This window comes from Boleophthalmus pectinirostris, unplaced genomic scaffold (assembly GCF_026225935.1).
Source record: "Boleophthalmus pectinirostris isolate CB_2022bp ecotype Guang Dong unplaced genomic scaffold, ASM2622593v1 HiC_scaffold_201, whole genome shotgun sequence".
In the NCBI taxonomy this organism is placed as follows: domain Eukaryota; kingdom Metazoa; phylum Chordata; class Actinopteri; order Gobiiformes; family Gobiidae; genus Boleophthalmus; species Boleophthalmus pectinirostris.
The window spans coordinates 2,418-25,000 of NW_026571155.1; the positions used below are offsets into that span (position 1 = coordinate 2,418).

A 22,583-nucleotide genomic window follows, 5' to 3' on the forward strand; every position below is an offset into this window, starting at 1 on the left:
GGCCGGTGGCTCGGGCACCACGGCCATCAGCCCCGCTCCACGGACGCTATCTGCGGCTATGGTGCTGCCGCGGAGCCGCTCGGAGTCGCAGGGAGGAGAGGAGGCAGCTTAACCCAGCCGCGTAAACAATCCACATTTAGCGCCTCCTCCGCAGATATCCCACACGTCTCAGGACCCCCATATACCGAACCAACCGGTCCTCCAGCGCCCGAAAGAGGCGAGCAGACTGAGCTCAGCTGGGCACAAATCACACAGGAAGTTAAGGCTAAAGCTCTCCTCTCAGATGCAGAGCAGAAGTGGAGGAGATCCTTCTCAGCATCAACAGCAGGCAACTCCCCCTGCACCCTCTGCTGCCATCTACCGCACAGAGAGGCGCTGCAGCTGAGACAAAGTACAAGTTGCATGAAATATGTACGCCGTGCAAGCTTATAGAAAGTGAATGAAGAGAGATACGTGCAGAGTATGATGCAATGTGGCGGATAACGACATACTTGTAATCCCCAGATACATATAAAGAAACGTTCACATAGAATTAAATGAACGATGGCAAATTAAATATTATTAACAGCACTTTCAGTATTATTCCCTCTTAGGTTCCGTGTAATTGCACGAGAACCATCAATGATGATGTGGGTCAAAAATACACGAGTCTGCTCGTAGAGCAATGAGGCCACTGAATAAGTGGGGGAGGTTCTTCCATTGTACGCATTCATGCATGTGTAGGATGGATGTGTGAGCTTTTTTTAGACGCTGAAATCAGTTATGCACGTCTCCACACTTGGCATAAAAACACATCACAACAGAGAAAGGGCATTTCTTCTCAAAAGTCAAAGCAAATACCATAAACATGCATGTCAAGTCAAAGGCATTTAATATTTCAGCTAAACAAATTTATACTTGACTTTAAAAATGGTTGCAATAGATATAGTGGCCTCTAAATTGCTGTTTCTAGTGCCCTGTACCGATTCAATTGGAGTCAATTTTCCATGCAGTCAATGAAGTCTCTCAAAACAGAAAATATTGATGGATTCATTATTGCCAACTAACCAGCATGACAAAAACAGATCTGAGCAACAAGTGATTATCCGTTTCAAAGCAGGAGATGAATGTGGAAAAGATTTACATTTTCAAACAGTCAATTTGAATGAAAAGCAAGGCATGCTTCAAAGACTGACTTTTATACACAAATGTTTATTTGGTTAAATAAAGCAAAGTTTCAATAGTGAACAGAGAATGGGGTGTGTAAAAGAGCAAAACATCACAAATAATCCAAATATTTAAAAATATTTTTACGGCTGCTCACTAATCAAAGACCCTTCAGACAACATACCGATACTTTAACTTGAACAAAATCGCAAAATAAAGTAGAAACAACCTAATGTTCCTTCGCGTTTACTTCTTACATTTTGATGCTACACCAAACGTAGGTTCAAAACGCTTTTATGCCTTTGGAAAGACAGTCTAAAAAATTGCTGTTCTTAGCAAGTAACAATGGTATTGGAACATACAGAAGCGGATGTGAAAACAAAGCACAAAGTTGTATTCAGAAGACATACTCCAGCTCGTATCGAACGTACATGTTCTTTTCATCATTGTAGATCTGTGGGTAGTGAGCTATCAGGGCGTCTTGTGACCCAATGTAGATGGAATTATAGATTTTCCAATAGACATCCCTTACTTTCCTGGCTGGATGGAACAGACCCTATAAACAAAAAACAGAAAAACCTATTAGCAAATGTATAGCAATGCATAACAAAATAACTGTGATAACCAACCTGTAAGCAGTACTGAAGCATGCGACATGGGCCAATAGCGACCCTCAGGCCCTCCAGAGCCCCCATAACAGCCTGGATAACGTGAGGCGAAGTTTCAAACACATTGGGCCAAACGTAGTTCAACAAGTGGTTGAGGGAGTCTTCACAGCCAAAACCGTAGACGCCAAGAGACATGTGCTGAACCACGGCACTGGCTGTCTGTCTATGGACCAAATCTCTGCAAAAGAGAAACAAAGTCTGTGTGGCTACATTTACAAAAATATGTTTTGGCTCCATTTGTATCTCATTCACAATATAGTCATGGGTTTAATATAGACATTGTATGTGGCTGTGTCCATTGTACTGTCAGTTTAACATTGAGCTGCACATGTCAAAACTATCTGTTAGGTCAGTTGAAGAGTCAAGACAAAAAAAAAAAAACCAAGCATTTTCTCCACAAGTACTCTAATCTCATTCCAAATATTTTGAGGAGGACCTCAGTGCAGTAGCCTTAATGGAAGTACACACCTGTCCATGAGTGCGTCCTCTAGCAAGGGTGTGACTGCGTAGATGTAGTCTTTCCCCATTTCTCCAATGTATTCAAACAGGAAGGAAAGTGACTTGAGCACACCATTCTGGACATTGAGCTCTGGCACACGGTATTCGTTCATGAGGGCCGGTAGGACAGTGAAAGGTGAGCAGGTTTCAGCTACAATGGCAATAGCCACAGTGGTACAGACTCGATTCTGTCGCTCCTGGACCTTTAAGTTGTTAAGCAAAGTTGCCAACACATCGTGGGGTCTTAAAGAAAGAAAGGATGGTTAGAACTGAGTCATCAAAACACAACATTAAATTAAAAAAAGAAAAAATAACATTTACCCAATGGCTTTGGCAATATAACCAAATGTGTTGACAGTGGCTCGACGTATAGCTTTTTTGTGCGCTTTTAGCAGTTCCAGCAATTCAAAACAGATCCTCATCCACTCTCTAGCTGATACATACTCGGCACCCCTAAAATTGAGAAATATATAAAAAGGTCACCATTCAAAAAAATAATAAAAGTTTTTTTTTTTGATTAAAGACTTTGACCAGAGAAGAGCATAAGCCGTAACAAACCTGTCTGCAATCCTGCCAACCAGGTCAATGCAGTTCTCCTGCACTTTTTCATGTCTGTTCTTGAGGATGGGGGTCAAACGAGGAAGCAAGTCTTTGATTGGAGGAGTCATCTTGTGCATACCTATGAGTACATTATGAGTACATTATTATTTTTAATTCTGTAGAAACAGGAGCACTGGGACAAACATTTAATTTATTTACCGATAACATTGACAATAGCCTTCAAAGCACCCAGGATGCTACCAAGTACTTCAGGATACTCTTCTCCCAGGTACTCATACAACACCACACCCAAGTGACCCATCAGCTTTTCCTATAATACAGAGGAAGATACAAGATAATTAGAAGATAGATTGATACAAGATAAATACCAAGACTATGATCTTATCTTTCTAGATTACCTCCTGACAGGTCTTCATGACGACAGCTGTTCGGGAAATGAGATCTGCTGCTTGCTGTCGGACTTTGGCCGATTTGTTGTTGAGACGCCAAAGCACAGTACCGCAGATCTGGGGCAGGTATGGCTTTACTCTCTTTCCCAGAGCATTGACCACAGTGCCAAAACCGTTCAACATCACTGAATCCTTAAAACAAAGGTACATTTACAATTTAGACATATAATACTTTCTGCACACATGATTAGAGATTACACAATGTAGGTATACCTCTGTTGTCTGTTCCTGGAAGGCATACAGGATACCATCAATCAGCTGTTCTTCAAGCTTGTGATCAATGTCCGTGGCCCCAAGATTACCCATAATCTTTTCAATGGTCTCCATCACCATCTTTCTGTACTGTTCAGCCTCATCCTTCAGGTCATCTACTATGCGAGAAATGATTTCTGCTGCACCCACTTTATTTGCCAGTTCAACAGTTGTGTCAACCAGCTGCAATTTAGAAGAAAAGTTTGAGTGGAAATGTAATACACAAAGCAATATAGAATGATAATTTTTTACAAACCTGTCTGTAGTTACGCCTGTCAAGAGCCATTCTGTGTTGCCAGAAGTGCTTGAAGAAGGGGGGCAGGATCTCTGTTTTTATGTAATTAGCCTCCACACCATCAGTGCCACAGCACTGCTTCACCACCTACAGGACAATGTCAAAACCATGAGTACTGTGTGGAAGTGAATCCTGTTGTGGTGTGTGGAATAATATTTCTACCTTCAGGACAATCTTTTTCATTTCTTCATCGGGAGACTGGAACTCTCTAATGAGGATCAACATCACTTCCCTGGTGTAGTAGTTGGCATACTCAGCATCCATCAAAGGAATCAGGTATCCAATGGCTTTGAGGAAAGCAGCCAGACCCTGCAAACATTTTAAAGTTACATTATGTTTGTATTGTACTCTGGAGGAAGTATAACCAGAGCATTGTTTAAAGCAAATAATGTCTGTTGCTCCCAGTAGATTAATGTAGTCTTTTTTTTGACTTCAGCTGACAGCAGCAGTCCCCGAAAGGAATATTTTAGCAAGCAAATATTCACACTATAGCCACAAGTTGGCTTAGTGCTGGGTGTTGATCTTGCATTTTAGATCACTCATTACCAAATAGAACAACAGTACACATTAGTTAAAAATGTCTTTTTACCTTTCCTCTGTGTTGTCGGATACCCTTCCAGAGAGGTTTAAGGACAGAGTCAAATGACTCGATACCATACGGTGTAGCCGCTTCAGCGAGTGCAGCAATAGCCAGAGCACTAATGGTCCTGACTTTTTGCTGCTCATCAACCAGACCTGTAGTGCAATACACAACACTGCATCATTGAGGATATTAAGAACATCACAAAACCAAGGACCACGAATGACTCACCATGCTCAATAATCTCCACCAAGCTGCGAAGATGGGGCAGAATGGCACAGCCCATGAGGATGGCAATCTGCTGAACAATCTTGATGCCAGTGTGTCTGGCCTGCCAGGACTTCTTACTCTTGCACACAGCTTTGAGGAAGGGCAGCAGGGAGGGGATCCCCAGAGCAGAGGCCACCACAGCAAAGGCTCTGGCTGTTGTGTTTCTGACGTACTCATCCATGTTGTCAATATCAGGACGCATAGTGGAGATCATTGTAGCCAACCCAGCAGCCTGTAACACAAGTATTCTTCAACTGGTTGTACATTAGTTCTCCCAAGCAGGTTTTGGGTGTACAAAAATTGTTTGTGACCAACAGGTGCAGGGTGAGAACAGATATGACAGTACTGTCAAACCTGCTAGCTCTCGTGTTGGAGTCAATCTAGCAAACTGCTAGCCCTGATGTGACCATGGATTGGTCAAACAGGTGAGAATGTTTGCAGCACAATGCACACAATGCTCTAGTTACCTTTGCCAAATTTGAGATGATTTCTCTTCCTTCAACTCTGGCGTAATAATCTTCATCAATCAGTAAAGGCTCAATCACCACCAAAATCTAAAAAAATATAAAAATAAAAATTTGTTAGACCTGCCAATCATTCTGAATGTTTACAGCATCTCTCCAATTTACCTTGTGAACATACGGTCGAACCAAGTCATCAAGCTTGTATAGAATACGGTCAATGACTTTAACCAGGAGATGGCGCTCTTGGTCTTCAAGGGTTGGGGACATAAGTAGTGGAAGAATCTGATTGAACAGAGGGCCTGCTCCAAATTCACGTGCCTTGTCTGTGATCTGACGCAGGGCAGCCTACAACGAAAAGATATATATATTTTTTTTAATAAATCACATTTTGTAAGTAAAGAGGACAAAGGACATAAATTGCAGGTGTTGATCTAGTGCATTTAAACAATATATCTTATTCAAATAGAACCAACCTTTCGCATTGGGGGGGTTCCATTTTTTATTTTCAATAGTAATTTCATGATCTTCCTCTCTTTCTGCTCTTCTGGACTCAGTGTTGACTCATCCACCTCCACCTATGGACAGAAACACTGAACTTTAAACAGGACAAACAATAAGCAGTGTATTTGCACATGTTTTACGTGGTATATCTGCGAATTTCTATGAGTCTGACGCTCACCAGAAGTTTGTCAAAATACTGGATGTCATCAGGTTTGAGGAAGGGTAGATTTCCTGATGGCTGGTCATTCATTTGCTTGGTGGTACGGTCCTCAACCTGCATGTGAAATCCAGTCATGCCCCCGATGGGAGTGGGGGTGGCAGCAAGTTTACGTGCTGGGGTGCGAATTGGAACATAACCTGCGGGTGGAGGCAACACCTATACAAGAATATAAAATTAAAATTGTGCTATATTCATTTAATCAAATTTTCAACATAAACACAAGAAAATAACTGACAAACCTTATAACCTTCCGGAAACATAGCATCTAATTCGTCGTCTGTAAGAGGTCGATTTCTCTCATCAATTTCCCTCTCCCACCTCCACGCTTGCAGCTGCTCAGGCGTCATGCTCATCAAGTGACCTTAAAAGAAAGCAAACAATTTAGAGAATAATTTAATAGAATTATTTGTCAAAGACAAGTTATGCCATTGTGGAAAACCTGTTACCTGGTGTTGGTGTAGCCATGTTCATTGCAGGGGTTCCTATTGGGGTCTTTCCTGGTGTTAGTAAAGGCGTGGACGATCCCATCTGACTAGCAGGAGTTTCGTCCCAGCGAGACTTCCGCTTACTGGCCCCCGGAGTTGGGGTCTCGCCCACAGAATCTTCTCCTCTGTCTGTGCGTGGAGTTTCAGCCCAGCCACTGCCGTGTCCAGGGGTCTCCCTTTCTGTTTTTGGAGTTTCATCCCAGCGGTTTTTGCGGACACTTCCTGTGGCTCCTCCATGCCCTGGCGTGGCATGGCCTGGTGTGTCTCTGCCAGGAGTGGCGGCGCCAGCTGGAGTGTGGCTGGGAGTGGGGTCCCACATGCGTGTACTGGGGGTGGCTCCAGGGGTCTCGCTGCCCTTTGGCCGACCTGGAGTTTCATCCCATCTGCTGTTTGAAGGGGTGTGGGCAGGGGTATGGCCCGGTGTCTATGAATCAAACATTACACATTAACTTGTTTTAAAATTTTTACATTTCATTAGTTAGGCTATTACCTCAGCAGAGGCATCAGCCTGGTCCCAACTGGAAAGTTTTTTGGGAGTTGCATTGGATGGAGTCTGATCAGCTGTCTGGTCCCATCGGCGCTTGCGTTTTGCGGCGGCTTGGGAGGCGGCGGACCCATTCACAGCTTTCAGTTCTCCTGATTTGGCCTTCTCTGCCAACTGCTGACGGATTTCTCTCTGTATTGACCATAACATGAAAACATTAGTATCATTTGTTACTAAACATTTGGCAACATTGTCAACATGCAACATTGATCTCACCTCTTCCTTAGACAGATTCTGTTCCCTCATGACGTCCACATAAGACCTGACCTGCATCTTGGGATCCGGTGTTTTGCCCCCTGTGCGAAAGAGCACCAAAAAAAACAAAAGATACAGATTACTATACACTTCATAAACTGCATACAACACTGCAAGCACAACACAGCCTGCCAATTCTGACTCATTTTAAGAGAATAATATAACATCAAGTTTTAAGTATTTTCATAAATACATTAAATACAGATTTACATACAGAAAATTCTAAGAAACAAGCAAATACATAGAAATGCTGATGTTGTGGTGCTTTCTTTAAGTTTTAGCCATCACTGATGCAGGGGTCCTGGGCTGTGCTCTTCAGAATACGTACACTTTCATTGCCAAGGGTCCTTCTGCAGTCAGACTTCAACCGGCAGAAAAGAAGCCTAGAAAATTTCTCTTTACCATTAGTAACACTTTGGAAAGGTTTCAACTCACACACAACAGTATACCACCAGTGTTTGCAATGTCTCATGGCACTATAATGCAAGTATGTTCTGGACAGAATCCTAAAACTAGGAAACCAAAGGGTCTGAGAACTAACTTAAATGAATATTCAAAGTCTGAACTTTGTGTCTTAAATGATAGCTCAAATGACCGAATATAATATTGAAAAATGTAATTACGGTGAACCCCTGACTGTCGTAACTTACATAGCTTACATTATCAAACTGTAGGTTACTATTGCAAAAAACAGAATGGTTCTTCTTTTAACGAATGAAATCAATATCAATGTTGGGGCACTTAAATTCAAAATAATTGTAAAAAAATTAATAAGTAAGGGCCTTGGGGGTGGTGGTTGTAGTTGAAGTTGCCCCTCGCTGGCCCCAGTCAAACATGCTGCCCTTGGACCCTGACCAAACTTAAAATGTACAGTTCTGTGCGTTTCCCAAAACCTACACAGGACGAGTTGCTGCACTCTTAACAGAGGGCAGTACAGGACTGGCAAAGCAGTACTGCTGTAGGAGAGAAATTAAGGACAGTTAGTATGGGCCTCTGGTATTGTGGTACAAAATTTTCTTGATAACATATTTCTATTTTACATAAAATGTTGTAAAATAAAAATACGTTGAGACAACAACGCTGTACAATGAGAGCTCTCTACATGCAATCTTACACCATAACTATCCTGTTCCTGCCAAGCTCACTATGTGAGAAGGGCAACCAAATAATTAAGTGGCTGCACTGTACTGCTGTAAAGTGATATAAATAATGACAAAGTCTTCCAATTGACCCTCATAAATTCAGATAATGAAATACAGTAACAATTTCAGAAGGCACAATATTCAACCTTTTCAGGTGTACAGTCCAGATTTATCTATTACAAAACGCATTTTCTCTAAAAATGGAAAAAAAGCGTTGCAACCTCTAACCTGACAAGTTATCATGGGCTGTTAACCCTTCAACCCACAAACAAGCCATATGCAACCTAAACCTATCTATCCCAAATGTCAAATAAATTCCCACCAAGCAGTTTTCAAAAAACAAAAACAAAACGGTGACCCAAAAAACAGACTGGGGGTAAAGCAGTAAGTCAGGAAGCAATGTGTTGAATTGCAGTTGAAGGGTTAAACAGTACTTTTAAGAAAGTGACACCATCAAGAGTCATGACAGGTTGTCACAATAATATGAAGTGTGAAAAAGGGGATAATGGGACCATGAAAAGACAATAGGAAAGTTAAATTTACCGTCAGCAAAGGGGTCGAGACGCTCAGGGGAGATGATCATCATCATGCGCCTGGTTTTGTAATCATCTTCTCGATCAGCTATTTTCTGTGGTCGATGCTCAGCAAAGGGGTCATACTGAACAAAACAAAAACAGAACAGAACTTAAAACCTTAAATCATTTTAAATATACAATAAATCTATCTATAAAGACAAGACAGAGTACAAGTAAAAGGCTACTCCAGACAAAGCTATTCAAGTCCATTGGAAAGGTTGGTGAAAAGTGTCAGCAGAACTTGGTTCAGTTATTTTGTCTGACAGTCAAATCATCCATACTAAGTTTAGATTTTTGTGCAAGTGGGAGGACACAAAGGGGCAAAAATAACATACCTGCTCATCTGACTGTGGGATGGCATTAAGAATGGCCACTGGTGCATGATAGCCTGGTTTCTTCGGTCCCAACAAACTTGTTGTTGTGTCGTCTTCGTCATCCTATGTGGCAGTAAGGTTGATTATATATTAATATTTTAAAAGACAAAACAATAACACGACAGAGAAGACTTTTACTTACTTCCTCTTGCTCATTGGCAGCGATAGATGTGACATATCCAGCAAACCGACTGTCGCTGCCACCGTAGATCTCCTGATCATAAAATCCAGTAGAATCGAGGCCGACCCCATTGTCTGCTCCTTCCTCTACCAGGGCAGCCTTCCGCCCCTGGATCTCGAGGATCTGAGCCTCTATGTCTGTAAAAGGAACATCCATTAGAACTTCAGTAAGTGGACAGCAGAAAACCTCAAATCTGGTCTACAACTGGCGCGACACCACAAAGGCCTAAACGTGTGCGAATGTGAAACGTTCGACTGACCTGACCAAAAACACGGAGATATGGAAAAACATGTAATTGTAATTTATGCGGGTTACATTTTAATTGTATAATTTCTGCATAAGATGAAATGCGACAGATGCAGCGTTGAAAACATTAACAAACACCAGTATCTATGAATCACACGCTTAGCCAAGAGGCTAAACGTTAGCATCCTGCGCCATTACCTAACCTCGCTATGTCGCACTAGCCGACAGGGCCTTTCATTATAACGATCAAAGAAAGTCCGTAATGCCAACAACAAATCCATCATCCACCAATACTATGGCTCTGTAATACACCAATAAATAAAACGACAAATGCACGACGTAGCCTGACTACTTATTTAGCATATTTAATTTACCTTCGTGAGTTTTGGCGATCTTCGCCATTTTGGTGTGTTGTGTTCGCCTCAGACACCGGAAATCGCTCTGCTCGTTTAGAGCTGCCTCTTCCGGCTGATTTGAGATGAGGTCACCAATGAGCAAGTAGACTAAAATCGCTAAATCTTGGGACATAACAACTTTTTTGGAATTTTGGTTCTCAAGAGAATAATTCATCGCAGAAGGTTAATCTAAAAGCAATCACTACATCCTCACTCACTAAACTCAGCATCTTCAGCCACTCATTAATCAGATCTAGTGCAGCCAATAGAGCTCAGAAACTCAACAGAATTCACTCTGAGCTTTCACATTAGTCATGGTCGTGGATCAGTATCAATATATAGTTCAATGGTCACGGCCTGTAAAACACTGGCAAGACATTTGATTTTTTTTTATCTCCTTGAGTGCATGCAGGTATAGCCTACCTTTAATGTTTTTTTAAGATTCACCTTCACCCACACACCTCCAGGTCAGTGTCTTCTAATTTTTGACGTTCATTTTGGTCTTTAAGTAATCACTTTGGAAGCACTTGATTTTTATAACCCAAATTATTAGGTTGTTTGTTTATGTTTAACTATTGCATTGGATGTGTAATCATACAGAAAGAAAGTATCATCCATCATTTATTCTTATTCTGTAGGCCTATTCCGCAATTTTGCTTTGCAGTTGAAAGTATTTTGGCTAGTACAACAAATGTGAAAACCATAAACATGGAATTATGTACTTTTTTTTAAACAATGTCTTTTTGAACAATGAATATAGGTCTAGGCCAGCCCATAATGCATGAGTCAGTCAGTAGGTGGTCCATCCTGTTTATTGTGTATGGGATGTGAGGTGTAAACCTTCACACCTCCCCCTTGCACACAGTTCACATTAGTTTGCAGCATTTGAATGGGTGCATGGGACAAGGGCAATGCAACTGATATCAAGTTTGTACTTCAATACTATGCAAATCGACAAACTATACACCGTCAATGCTTTTTTGTGTTCATAATGGGTTGCTTAATTAGCAGCAGTGGGATAAATTATGTTGAAAAAAATTTGATTTACTCAGAAGGTGTAAGCTACAGGCTACTTTGAGTACTTAACTTTTCTAATACTTTCTATTACATCAAGTAATATTTTCTTCACAATAATGGTAGGCTCTACTTAAAGTAAAGTTTTGCTTAGCTATACTTTTCCCACTGTGAAACAAGTAACATATTGACAACATTTATCTTTCTTTAATCTACTTTTTGTTTATTCTAAAGTCTGCATTATTTAATCGCCTATTTAATCTGCCTGATTAGATTTAAGGCTTAGTATTTTTTATATCCTCGTTTTTCACTCTTAGCCTACTTTTTTCTATTAATTTTTCTTTTCATCAAAGTTGTTTGAGCTCAAGTTTTAGCTACCTATCTCGAAGCAGGCCGGTCTGCATGAACATTTCATAAAACTCAAATCCAATCCTGCAGAAATAATCGTCATACATCAATCACAATGATCCTCAGTTATGTTTGCAAGAATGTGCATGCAATGCGATGCTCAGAACTGCTGGGGTTACACATAGGACACACGTGTAATCATTGGCTGTACAGTCTATCTATGCTGTGGCCCTGTAGCCTGGTTAGAACTGGAGCAAGTCCCGTGACATTTTTGCGCGTCCACGAGCGTGCACGCGCGCCCTGGAACGTCAGCAATTTACAATGATGAACTTCAATAGCAGCCAATCGCAGCCCAAAGTGAATGAGCGGAAGCCAATCAGGATCAAGGATTAAGTGGCGTGGGCGGGACATGCCGCTGTGGCTTGTCAACCTCCAGGATCAGGCAGAAGCGATTGAAGAAAATCGTGAAAGAGAAGTAAAGATGGCCAGAGGTGGTCGCAGCCTTCGTAGAGTTGCTGAGTGCATAAAACAGTTGTCTGCAAGTCGAGAATTAACGTCGAGGAACAATTTAAGGTAAGTCCCGTAAACTTTTACTATGGAACTGAGCCATAAATTGTCGTCAGAGCGACACTCCTTACTCAACTAAAGCCAACGCGTACATATTGATCGATCGCGGATGGTTTTTTGTTGCGTGAAAAGTCTCTTCTTGGGCGATTAACTTACTTTTATCGTGTACAGTCAGTAGCACCTCAAAGGTAGCGTTTTAGAACAAAAACATATTGAACATATAACAAGTTTTAGTAACACAAAACGAGAGCGTTATCCGGTCATTAGCATATCTACAACCACGCAGAGATGCTTTCGCTTTCAGAAATCTTCACACAAGCTTGTTTCAGTCTTGCTCGATCTCTTTATTAACATAACAATGTTTTTAGTCTGGGCCCTCTCTGTCTGGGCTCAGGTGCAAATTAGATCTTAACAAATGGTGATGGCGGAAATAGCTTAAGGCTCTCACTGAGTTACAGTAATTAAATGCTTTACTACGTAACGGTGTTTGTTTTAACGTGCACCTCCTCTATTAAACAGCGTAACTTAACCTAACACAAAGTTTAGCTTCCCTATGCTATCTGCTATCAGGTTCAGGAAATAATCTAACTTGCGTGCTACTATACAAGCAAAATACTTTTTTTTTGTTTTGTTTCAACACCAACTCTTCCAGAGTAGTATTTATAACTTCGCTCTTATGATGCGCTGGCATTGTGTTTCTGAGGAACATCTGTTGCAGCTGCATGTGCTTAAACTCTATAGATTAGATATCAGTCGATACTGTGGTGTAATCTAACAATCATTTACACACTCTCCAACTCTAAACAGGCATTTTTTCATCTGTCTCCATATCAAAGTCTTTGTCACTGTAGGCTACTTGTCATAATGACAGAGCACAATAGTCTTCATCTGATTTACTACACTTTGCTATTTCCCAACCACATCTCATGTGTCTGCAGTCGGAGGTCACTGTCATGTGTCAAATGTGTCACATTTCAGGTCCTCGAGAGCTAAAAAGTAGGGCTCTAGTGGAACAAGAGCTTACAATCAAGGGAAGAATAAGCCTCCTGAATTGTGATACTGTGACATAAGCAAGCTTGGGTATCTGTAGTATCTGATATTATAGACCCAAGCTCCTCAAATAGGCTACTCTGGGACAGGACCAGATGATCGCTGTAAACACGGTGCACTCTGCACACATGCCTGGCAGGGGCCACCAACTATTCAAAGAATACAGTATTTAAGAAGTGAAGCTAATTTTAGGTCACTTGAGATGAATGCAGACCACTTGAAGAGTTTACCCAACAAACCTACTGTGGCTACACTGTAAACACTCTCTATTCATTGGTTTAATGTCTATCAACACAGCTCCGGCTATTTAGAACAGGTTTTTCAAAAACTTAACATTTTAAGTCAATGGGGCTTAGATGCTTGAACTGTGGGATCTCTTTTAGGTGGCATGAATGCACGTCTAACTGCAATTCATCTGATGCAGCCACTGTTTGCCTATGTTCATACCCCTTGTCTTTGTATCTTGGTTCTGGTCCAGATATCTGTCATCATGCGGGATCCTTATGACGCGTGTCCCTCCTCTGCTGAATGCAGCCGTAAACCATCAGCCTGTGTCACCTGCACGCAGCTTCTTCAACCTGGCAGACTCCTTCTCCAAGAAGAAAGAGTACTCAGAAAGGCGCATCATTGGGTGAGTCTACTTGCAGCACTTCAGAATTTTAAATCACTTTGTGATGTGGCCCTGGTCTCAGTCGATTATAACTCCCTGATGGGGTTAGAACAGGGATCTCCAACCTGTAGCTCTCCATCCCCATCTAAGTAGCTTGCCAAAGAATTTCTGAATTATGTGTATTGTGCTCATTACTAAAATTGGATTAATTACCATTGTAAAAGTGTCATTTGATGCCTAACTTGTACACTAATAAATGGATAACAGTTTATGATTAATAGGCATCTAACTGTACATTGAGTGTAAAAATATCAAAATGTTGATATATTGTATTGTTTAATGTGATGATACAGTATGAATATATCTCCAATTTTGTTTTATCGAATAGGTTTGAAATATATCATACCAAATCATATGCTCACTGTATCGATGTATGTATCGTATGGGCAACTTCTGAATGATTCTCAACCCTATCCAAGGCATAGCTCTTCTACTTTCTCAATTTCTGGCAACCGCTAAAATGAGTAGCTCTCTGCCATTTCCGTTTATAAAGGTAGCTCACCAGAGGAAAAAGGTTAGACACCCTTGGGTTAGAAGTTCATATTTCCCCTTCTCACTATCCCTTTTGAAAACAGGAGAGACTCCACTTTAAGGGCATCCCTTACAGGCCATGCCCAAGCTGGTGTGTGACGCATTAAATGCCCCTGGGTGTTCTGTAGAGAGGTCATAATCACCAAATCTCTTTGTATAAATAGACGCAAGTCCCAGCCCTGGTGAGGCACTTGCATATCAGTGGAGTACATGGGACACTCTGCATCGATTACTTTTCTCCTGTTTGTGTTTTTATTTCACCTATTTTAGTTTCTATACTTATTATCACTCTGACCTACTTTAGCTGTTTCTGGGTTATATACGCTATGCCCTTTGGTTTAACTGTTATGCAACATGCTTCCTGCTGGTGACACTTACAGCTGCCTGTCCTGCAGGTATTCTATGCAGGAGATCTATGATGTGGTGGCGGGAGTGGAAAACTATCGTCTGTTTGTGCCCTGGTGTAAAAAGTCAGACGTGATATTCAGACGAGCAGGGTTCTGCAAGGCCAAGCTTACTGTGGGCTTCCCCCCAGTGGTGGAGAACTACACCTCTCTAGTCTCATCAGTGCGCCCCCACCTGGTCAAGGTATGCTCAGAATGCAAACTCTCATGACTGTAAAACTCCTCTTCACTGTAAAACAAAACAAAACAAATTTTTTTTGCTGTTGTTTTTCATCAGGCTTCCTGCTCAGAGGGTAAACTGTTCAACCATTTGGAGACAGAGTGGCGCTTTAGTCCTGGGCTTCCTGGCTACCCTCGCACCTGTACTGTAGATTTCTCTGTAAGTATTATTATTTAGGCTTGCTACATTTTACATTTCCCAGTTTTTTAATGGGGAAAGAAGATAAAAAAGATGATGTTGTTTTTTCTGCCTATCATATGACTGTCTGTGTCTCTCCTAGATTTCCTTTGAGTTCCGCTCCTTGCTGCACTCACAGCTGGCCCACATGTTTTTTGATGAAGTGGTGAAGCAGATGGTATCAGCGTTTGAACATCGCGCATCTCAAGTCTTTGGTGCAGAGACACCCATCCCTCGTGAGCTCATGTTTCATGAGGTGCACCACACGTAGCATCATCACAACTGTACGCCTGAACCTGATGCCTAAAGCTGACATCCAAATATTTGCAATGGGAGGTTTGAGTGGAAAAACTCAACCATCACAATTTAATCTGCAGTGCCTGTCTCACAATAAAGACCAACTCCCGAAAGACAATCTTTTGCCAAATTTCACTTTGGTGCTTTACATGCCAGATCCTTTAAATTTTTATTTATTTTTAGTCTGTGCATAGAAATTGTTATTAAATGTGGAACTGATTTAGATTTTATGGTGCCCACTTTTATTTGTAAGTGGTATACAGACTCCATGGCTCACTATGCTGCTCTAACTATTTTCTTCCACCACTACTGTGCAACTTATGTGTTCACCAGTAAGAAACATTGTTCTAGTTTTTTGATGCACACATTTCAGTAAAACTGTGATCACAACTCACAAGGGATAAGGCTAGATAGAACTTCATGTAAAATACACAATTTGTTTTTTAACTTCATTAGATGTTGATTACACAAAAGTGACAATATTTGGGAGCAGTAAAACTCCATGGGTTTATACTTGGACTCTGGAGTTGACTTCTCAGGGACTGTTTGTGACTGTGCACTTTGTTATTTCTTTGTTTTGTATACAAGGGCTTAAACTAATGTACAGTCATCTGGAATTTTTTAGAAGCATTTTACAAAAAAGCGCCAATAAATAGTGGTTATAGCAGCATAGTAAGTTGTTGGACATGGTCAAAGGGTTAAACATATCTTAACTGGCATTATCTAACTTTAGCATTATACCTTCTGTCTAAAAAACACAACTGCCAAGTCATTTCTAAATGGAGCCATGTTTAAGTTTGTATTAGTCATGAGGGTAGAAAGACTAATTTAACCATAACTCATCAAGTCTTCCATTAGCACCTTAAAACTGTTTCAAATCAATGTGCGCACGTCCTGGGGGCAATGATAGATTTCAGCTGTGACCACAGACCCTAATATGTTGCTATACATACAAAATATAACAAATTGTACAAATTCATACAATTTATAGTATACAAAAATGGACACTGGCAGTGGTTACAAGCTCACCAAAATCTGTTAAATATTTGATTTGTAGACTTTTAACATCTTCAACATGCATGTGAGTAATCAGAGGGACCATGATCAGAAAGAAATCAGAAGATTTAGCTCTTTACATTTCAATTTAATAATAAAAATTGGATAATTTGATTTTGAGTGTGCTTGTTACTGTAGCCTCTGTGCCACAGGAATAATTTAAGAATTAAGATGGATTTTTCAATATTACAGCATAATGAAAAAGACTGCAGATAGATCAGTGCACTAGATGTACTGTATTCAGAAGTGGCCGATGGTTTTGCTTGTGGGGAAAGTATTTTTCATGTTACACACTATGCTCTCAAAGGAGAATATCTTAATGGGAGCCTAATATGGGCCGACTGTTTGCTAAATTATTGTTTTTATTTTTTGACTATTTTTTTGAGTGCAATATCTACAAGTGTTTTTTTATTTTTTTAACTGCATTTCAGCAACCAGCAGTTGACAGGACCCAGAGTAGTCTGTTCCTAAAAGCATAATTCCAGTGAATCAACTTTCTGACTCAAAGTGCCTTGTTAGCCTGCTGGCAGCATATCTTCTCAATATAAATATGTATGCTTTTTATATTTATTAGTTTAGGTGATGAGTAGATCGATTACACATTTGACAGCTTTTAGAAGATTTCAGAGTATTTCTGTGTGTCTATTGGGAAATATTTGTCTGTAAATGATGTGTTGAGACTTCAGAAATGTATGACTGCATGATTTATAAAGACATTTAAAAAAAAAAAATTACCCTTTTCCTGTGCTTTTTATGATACATTCATTGTATAATATAGAAGCAAGAATCGGTTGGTTGGTCAGTAAATCACCTGCTTTGAGAGTGACACCGAACAAAGTCAAAGGATAATTTAATGGTGAAACTAAACCAGTATTTCTTAGTTTACCTCATTACTTTGAATATAACAAGATATATTCTGTAAACTACAAAAGAATAACATGCCAATTTTTCACCTTTTTTTTTCTGTAAGCATACATCTGCCATTAAATCCAAAGACTCCATTGTCACTTGCCTCATGGTTGACAGTTTCCTATTGACTTTACAACTGACTTGTTGACTTTGTAACTGCTGAAGTGAGCCTCATTATTTTGGTTGTTCATATTAACACCAGAATCATGTGGAACAGATTTTTATTTTTGCCATTTTAAATAAATTCCTGTTCCAAATATGAAACTCTGCTCCAAATTTGCCTCTATAACCACTAGTATCATGAGCTGCATTTGGCTAGACAAACAGACTGTATCTTTACAGTTAAAACTTGAGCATTGTTGTCCCATTAAATAAAGGATTGGGGGGAAAAACCTTAGTAACAAAATTGATTTAATCAATTACATGACAGATTTTGTACCAATAAGTATCAGACAAAACCATAACAAATATAAAAAGGAAATAATTAAACACATGAAAAACAAAAGTTAAGGAAACAGACTCATTTGACTTTTCATCTCACTTTGCAGTAATAAACAGCATAATCAATAGATTCACAATGTTAGAGGATAAGTGATCATGTCGTTGTAATGTCAACATATATCCATTTATTTTACTGTGAGCAATGAAGTGTTCATATGTTGTAATGTCACTTGCCCAAGCCACTAGAGATTTGTGGAGGGATGTTGTGATGCTATGGAGATAATCCTTCCAGTTTTTTACTATACTTATGAACCAAAAAAAAACATGATTCGATAAACTCCAGCTTCCACAGTCAGACAGTCAATAATGGCAGATTTGGGCAAACATGGGTGAGCAGGTTCTTGCAGGATTGTATCCTACCACTGTCACCGCTCTGTCCATTAGTCCATTCAACCGGTCACAGGTCTTCTTAGAAACCCATACCACCTCCCATGCCCCCCATGCCCCCCATGCCTCCCATACCACCAGGCATCTCCTTCTCCTCTTTAGGGATCTCTGTAACGACGGCCTCAGCTGTGGAGAGGAGTGACGCTACTCCAGCAGCATCCAATAATGCTGTTCTTACAACCTGTTCATATAAAAAAAGACAATATTAATAAAACAATGACATTTCACAATAGAAATAAGAATATAATCACTTAAAAAAAAAAGATCTACTTAATTTTTTATAATGTAAATATATTACTTTACACATTTTATATTATATATATATTAATATATATCTATCTATATCTAGCTATCTATATCTATCTATATCTATCTATATATCTATCTATCTATCTAAAAATAAAGCTTACAAAAGTTATTATGCATGTAGAAATATTCAGACATTGAAAATATCCCTCCCTATTCCATCTAATGTATATTGCTGTTGGATGTACTGTACCTTAGTGGGGTCAATGATGCCCTTCTCCACCATATTGACATATTCTCCCTGTAGCGCATCGTAGCCAATCTCATGTGGTCCCTGCAGGATTTTCTCTACAACTAAAGAGCCCTCTACTCCTGCGTTCTTGGCAATGGTCATGGCAGGAATACGAAGTGCTCGCTTAATAATGTCCACACCTAGACAGAAATAAATAAAGTTAAAGTAAGAGAAAATTATTGATTGAGAAATGGTAGTTCATCTATAACTAACCTATCTGCTGGTCAGAGTTGGCAGTTTTTAAGCCCTCTAGTGATGGGATGCAGCGTAGCAGTGCACAGCCTCCTCCAGGAACAATGCCCTCCTCCACAGCAGCTCGTGTGGCATTCAGCGCATCTGTCACACGGTCCTTCTTCTCATTCACCTCCACATCACTAGTTCCTCCAATCTAAAAATAAAAAAAATAAAATACAGCTTTATTATGCAACTTCTTGGCCAATTAGAATCAACTGTACAATTATAAAAATTATAAAAGAAACAGACCTTTAGCACAGCCACACCATCAGACAGTTTGGCAAGTCTCTCGTTGAGTTTCTCCTTTTCATAGTCACTGGTGGTGCTTTCCAACTGCTCTACAATTTCTGCTGCGCGCTTCTCAACATCAGCTGGGTTGCCTCCTCCCCTCAGCAGCAGGGTGTCATCCTTTGTAATTTGTACCTCACCAACTTTGCCAAAGTCATGAGGCTGAATGTCTTCAAGAGCCAAGCCAATAGCCTCATCTCCAAATACCTACAAATATTAAAATATCCTCTTAACTATTTTGCATGAATAAGTATACATATTGCTTTTCAGTTGTACATTAAATGCACAGCCCAATAATGGTAGTCTAATGCAGTGATTCTCAACTAGTGTGCCGTGAGAGATCGTCAGGTGTGCCGTGAGAAATTATCCAATATCACTTTTTTTAAAAATAAAAATGTATTAATTATTACCTGCAAATATTATGTCATTGTCGAGTGTCCGTGCTGTAGTACAGTGTAGTATATAATTACTGGCAGAGTGATCTAATATTCGTCCGGGTGGCGACAGGCAGCTAATTGCCTCGTTCCTTTAAAACAGGGGTGCTCAATACGTCGATCGCGATCTACCAGTCGATCGCCAAGGTCGTGTGGGTAGATCGCCGTGTCTCGTCTCGGACTCGCGTTTGGACTCGGTCTTGTCTCTCACTTAAGGTCTGACACTCAACAAGTGCGATCATATTTCATTACGGCCGCTGCTGTTGGTAATAAACTTGTACAGGTGTGCCAGAGCGTGTGGGGCGTCTCAGTGCAGCCCGCGGAGACTCTACGGCACATCACAAATACACACGCTCCCTACGCACAGCTCGTCTGCGACAGCGTGTGCCCTCGTGTACCAGCGTGCATCACAGGGCAGATTAAACTTCCTAAATATCCTACCTGTCCATCTGCCTCACGTCAGCACGCCGCCCCTCGCCTTTTCACGCTCTCGCTCCTTCCTGCGTACAGCGAACACAAGCCCCTCCCACAGTGCGCGCTGATTAGAAGAACAAGACCAAACGTGGAGCAAAAACGAGTCTAAATTTGTGTTACAGTGTTGGCACAAAGCAGGTCTACAGCATAGAGCAGATCTACAGAACAGACCTACTGCCACATTTGGCTGAAGTTTGCCTAACAAAAGTGCACAAATGCATCTGTGTTTGTCACGATGTGCGTTTGGTTTGATAAACGTGCAGAGGCTGGTAAATATCACTGCAAAACCAGAAAAGAATGTAACTCCAATTTGGAACTTTAAAAAACAGGTTTAAAAATCTTCCTTCACTTTTTTCACAGTTTTGTGTAAAGTGCCAGAGGAAGTTCTCTTAAAGAAGTGGTTCTCAAACTGTGGGTGAGGGTCCAAAAAAGGGGCACAGAGTGTTTCAGTGCAGTTTGTTTGGCTTTGTATTAGGTAGATCTTTATGACTTGGTCATTTTGTAAGTAGATCGCATGCTGAAAAAGTGTGAGCACCCCTGCTTTAAAAGAATTAGTAACGCATGTGCGCGGTGACAGTCATGGAAAAGTTTTTAAAATGGACGAATGCGAACTCCGAAATGGGCCCTGCACAAGATTCTGACCCAGAAGAAGAGCTTTACAAGCTTAACTGCTATAAAACTAAAAACAGAGAGAGACTGAGAGCTGTTGATGAAGAGCTTCGTGTGTGTCTTTCTTCTATTCCTGCCAGGATATCAGCTTTGTGTTCATCTAAACAGGCGCAGGTCTCACACTGAGTAAGTAGAAATTAATGTAGAAATTATATTGTAATTAAATATACTATATAGTGTCATTTTTGTAACATTTTGGTTAGTGGTGTGCCGCAAGATTTTTCCAATTTAAAAAACGTGCCGTGGCTCAAAAAAGGTTGAGAAACACTGGTCTAATGCACAATTATATAGAGTGAACTTACAGTGCCTCCAGTGGCGATGGCCATGTCTCTCAGCTGATTTTTTCTGTTGTCACCAAATCCAGGGGCCTTTACTGCTACTACCTGCAGCCCAACTTTGAGCCTGAATGTAATTCATGGTACACCAGTCAGCAGATAATTATTTAACTCACCATCTAATAAAATAACAGTTAAATACCATTAATATATGTGTTATACCTGTTGAGAACCAGTGTGCTGAGGGCCTCGCCATCGACGTCTTCTGCCACAATGACCAAAGGTTTGCGGTGTTGATTGGCAATTTCCAAAGCTGGCACAATGCTCTGGACACTCGAAATTTTCTTCTCACTCAGCAACAAGTAGGCATCTTGAAACTCACATTTCTGACCTATAGGAACATAAATAAAATGTCAAAAAGTACAAACTTTAAAGTTTCACTGAACACTGAGCAAGTCGGTTTACCTTTGGCAGTGTTGATAAAATAAGGCGATATGTAACCACGGTCAAACTTCATGCCCTCAATTATTTCCAACTCATCGTGAAGAGTTTTTCCATCCTGAAAACAAGCATTGAGAACATAAATGCATGAAATGTTGTGGCAGAATAAAACAATAAATAATTTTCAACCAACCTTGACAGTAATTACTCCTTTGCGACCCACTTTTTTCATGGCATTAGAAATTATGTTACCAATTTCCACATCCCCATTGGCGGAAATGGTAGCCACCTAAAAGATTCAAAATGGACAAAATGTTTATGTTCAAAGTTATATTAGTTATAGTACTGCTACAAAAGGCATACCTGTGCAATCTCCTCTGGTGTTGTGACCGGTTTGGAGAGCTTTTTCAGCTCATTTATAACAGTCTCCACGGCCATCATCACCCCGCGACGGATTTCCACAGGGTTGGCACCTTTACTGATGGTATCGAAGCCCTCTTTGGCGATGGCTCGAGCCAACACTGTTGCAGTGGTCGTGCCATCTCCTGCCTCTTCATTGGTGTTATTGGCTACATCCTGAACCAGCTTGGCCCCAATGTTTTTGTACTTGTCCTTCAGATCAATGGCTTTAGCTACCGTTACACCATCCTTTGTGACCTTAGGGCTGCCCCAGGACTGTTCAATGATGACAGTGCGACCCTGAAACAGATTGAAACGAAACGATGAGAAACAGTGAGCAAATGATTCAATACTGATAATGTAATGAAATTAAAACACTTACCTTTGGACCCATAGTAACAGCCACAGTATCAGCCAGCAGATCTACTCCCTGCAGCATAAGTGCTCGGGCATCTGCCCCAAACTTGACATCCTTTGCATAGGCTCTTGTGAGGTGAGGTGCCAGCGCCCTGCACACTGGTCTGACCTGCTTCATGACTGTGGGTAAACGGAACATCTGCAAAAGACAAATAACATATTGCTTAATACTTAATAACTTC

General features: G+C 40.6%; 3 protein-coding genes across 7 annotated transcripts; 1 reads left to right on the forward strand and 2 right to left on the reverse strand.

Annotated features, from left to right (window-relative positions):
- Window positions 1-1,171: 1,171 nt before the first annotated feature.
- Window positions 1,172-10,203, reverse strand: sf3b1 (splicing factor 3b, subunit 1). Of its 5 annotated transcripts, XM_020936346.2 has the most exons (24): window positions 10,081-10,203; window positions 9,422-9,597; window positions 9,241-9,342; window positions 8,874-8,988; window positions 7,150-7,229; window positions 6,880-7,065; window positions 6,351-6,813; window positions 6,144-6,265; window positions 5,863-6,060; window positions 5,657-5,758; window positions 5,349-5,528; window positions 5,187-5,273; window positions 4,681-4,951; window positions 4,459-4,604; window positions 4,032-4,178; window positions 3,831-3,956; window positions 3,536-3,757; window positions 3,272-3,454; window positions 3,072-3,183; window positions 2,871-2,991; window positions 2,634-2,765; window positions 2,283-2,555; window positions 1,776-1,992; window positions 1,172-1,702 (listed from the first exon to the last, which is right to left on the reverse strand). In XM_020936346.2, exons 1-24 carry the CDS (start codon window positions 10,106-10,108, stop codon window positions 1,544-1,546), a joined length of 3,948 nt encoding a protein of 1,315 aa, XP_020792005.1. In that variant the 5' UTR covers window positions 10,109-10,203; the 3' UTR covers window positions 1,172-1,543. The 5 variants fall into 5 exon arrangements, with proteins under 5 accessions (XP_020792005.1, XP_020792006.1, XP_055012833.1 ...); XM_020936347.2 differs by lacking the exons at window positions 8,874-8,988; window positions 9,241-9,342; window positions 9,422-9,597; window positions 10,081-10,203 and adding an exon at window positions 7,517-8,772; XM_055156858.1 differs by lacking the exons at window positions 1,172-1,702; window positions 1,776-1,992; window positions 2,283-2,555; ... (14 more) ...; window positions 6,351-6,813; window positions 6,880-7,065 and adding an exon at window positions 7,517-7,571.
- A 1,654-nt stretch (window positions 10,204-11,857) lies between these two features.
- Window positions 11,858-15,609, forward strand: coq10b (coenzyme Q10B). The gene is made up of 5 exons (XM_020936244.2): window positions 11,858-12,036; window positions 13,559-13,711; window positions 14,677-14,869; window positions 14,963-15,064; window positions 15,186-15,609. Exons 1-5 carry the CDS (start codon window positions 11,873-11,875, stop codon window positions 15,351-15,353), a joined length of 780 nt encoding a protein of 259 aa, XP_020791903.2. The 5' UTR covers window positions 11,858-11,872; the 3' UTR covers window positions 15,354-15,609.
- A 2,129-nt stretch (window positions 15,610-17,738) lies between these two features.
- On the reverse strand, window positions 17,739-22,540 carry hspd1 (heat shock 60 protein 1). The gene is made up of 10 exons (XM_055156859.1): window positions 22,367-22,540; window positions 21,949-22,284; window positions 21,779-21,874; window positions 21,610-21,703; window positions 21,367-21,535; window positions 21,172-21,271; window positions 19,254-19,499; window positions 18,984-19,158; window positions 18,732-18,910; window positions 17,739-18,413 (listed from the first exon to the last, which is right to left on the reverse strand). The coding sequence occupies exons 1-10, from the start codon at window positions 22,538-22,540 to the stop codon at window positions 18,255-18,257; spliced, it is 1,728 nt and encodes a 575-aa protein (XP_055012834.1). The 3' UTR covers window positions 17,739-18,254.
- Between the last annotated feature and the right edge of the window lie 43 nt (window positions 22,541-22,583).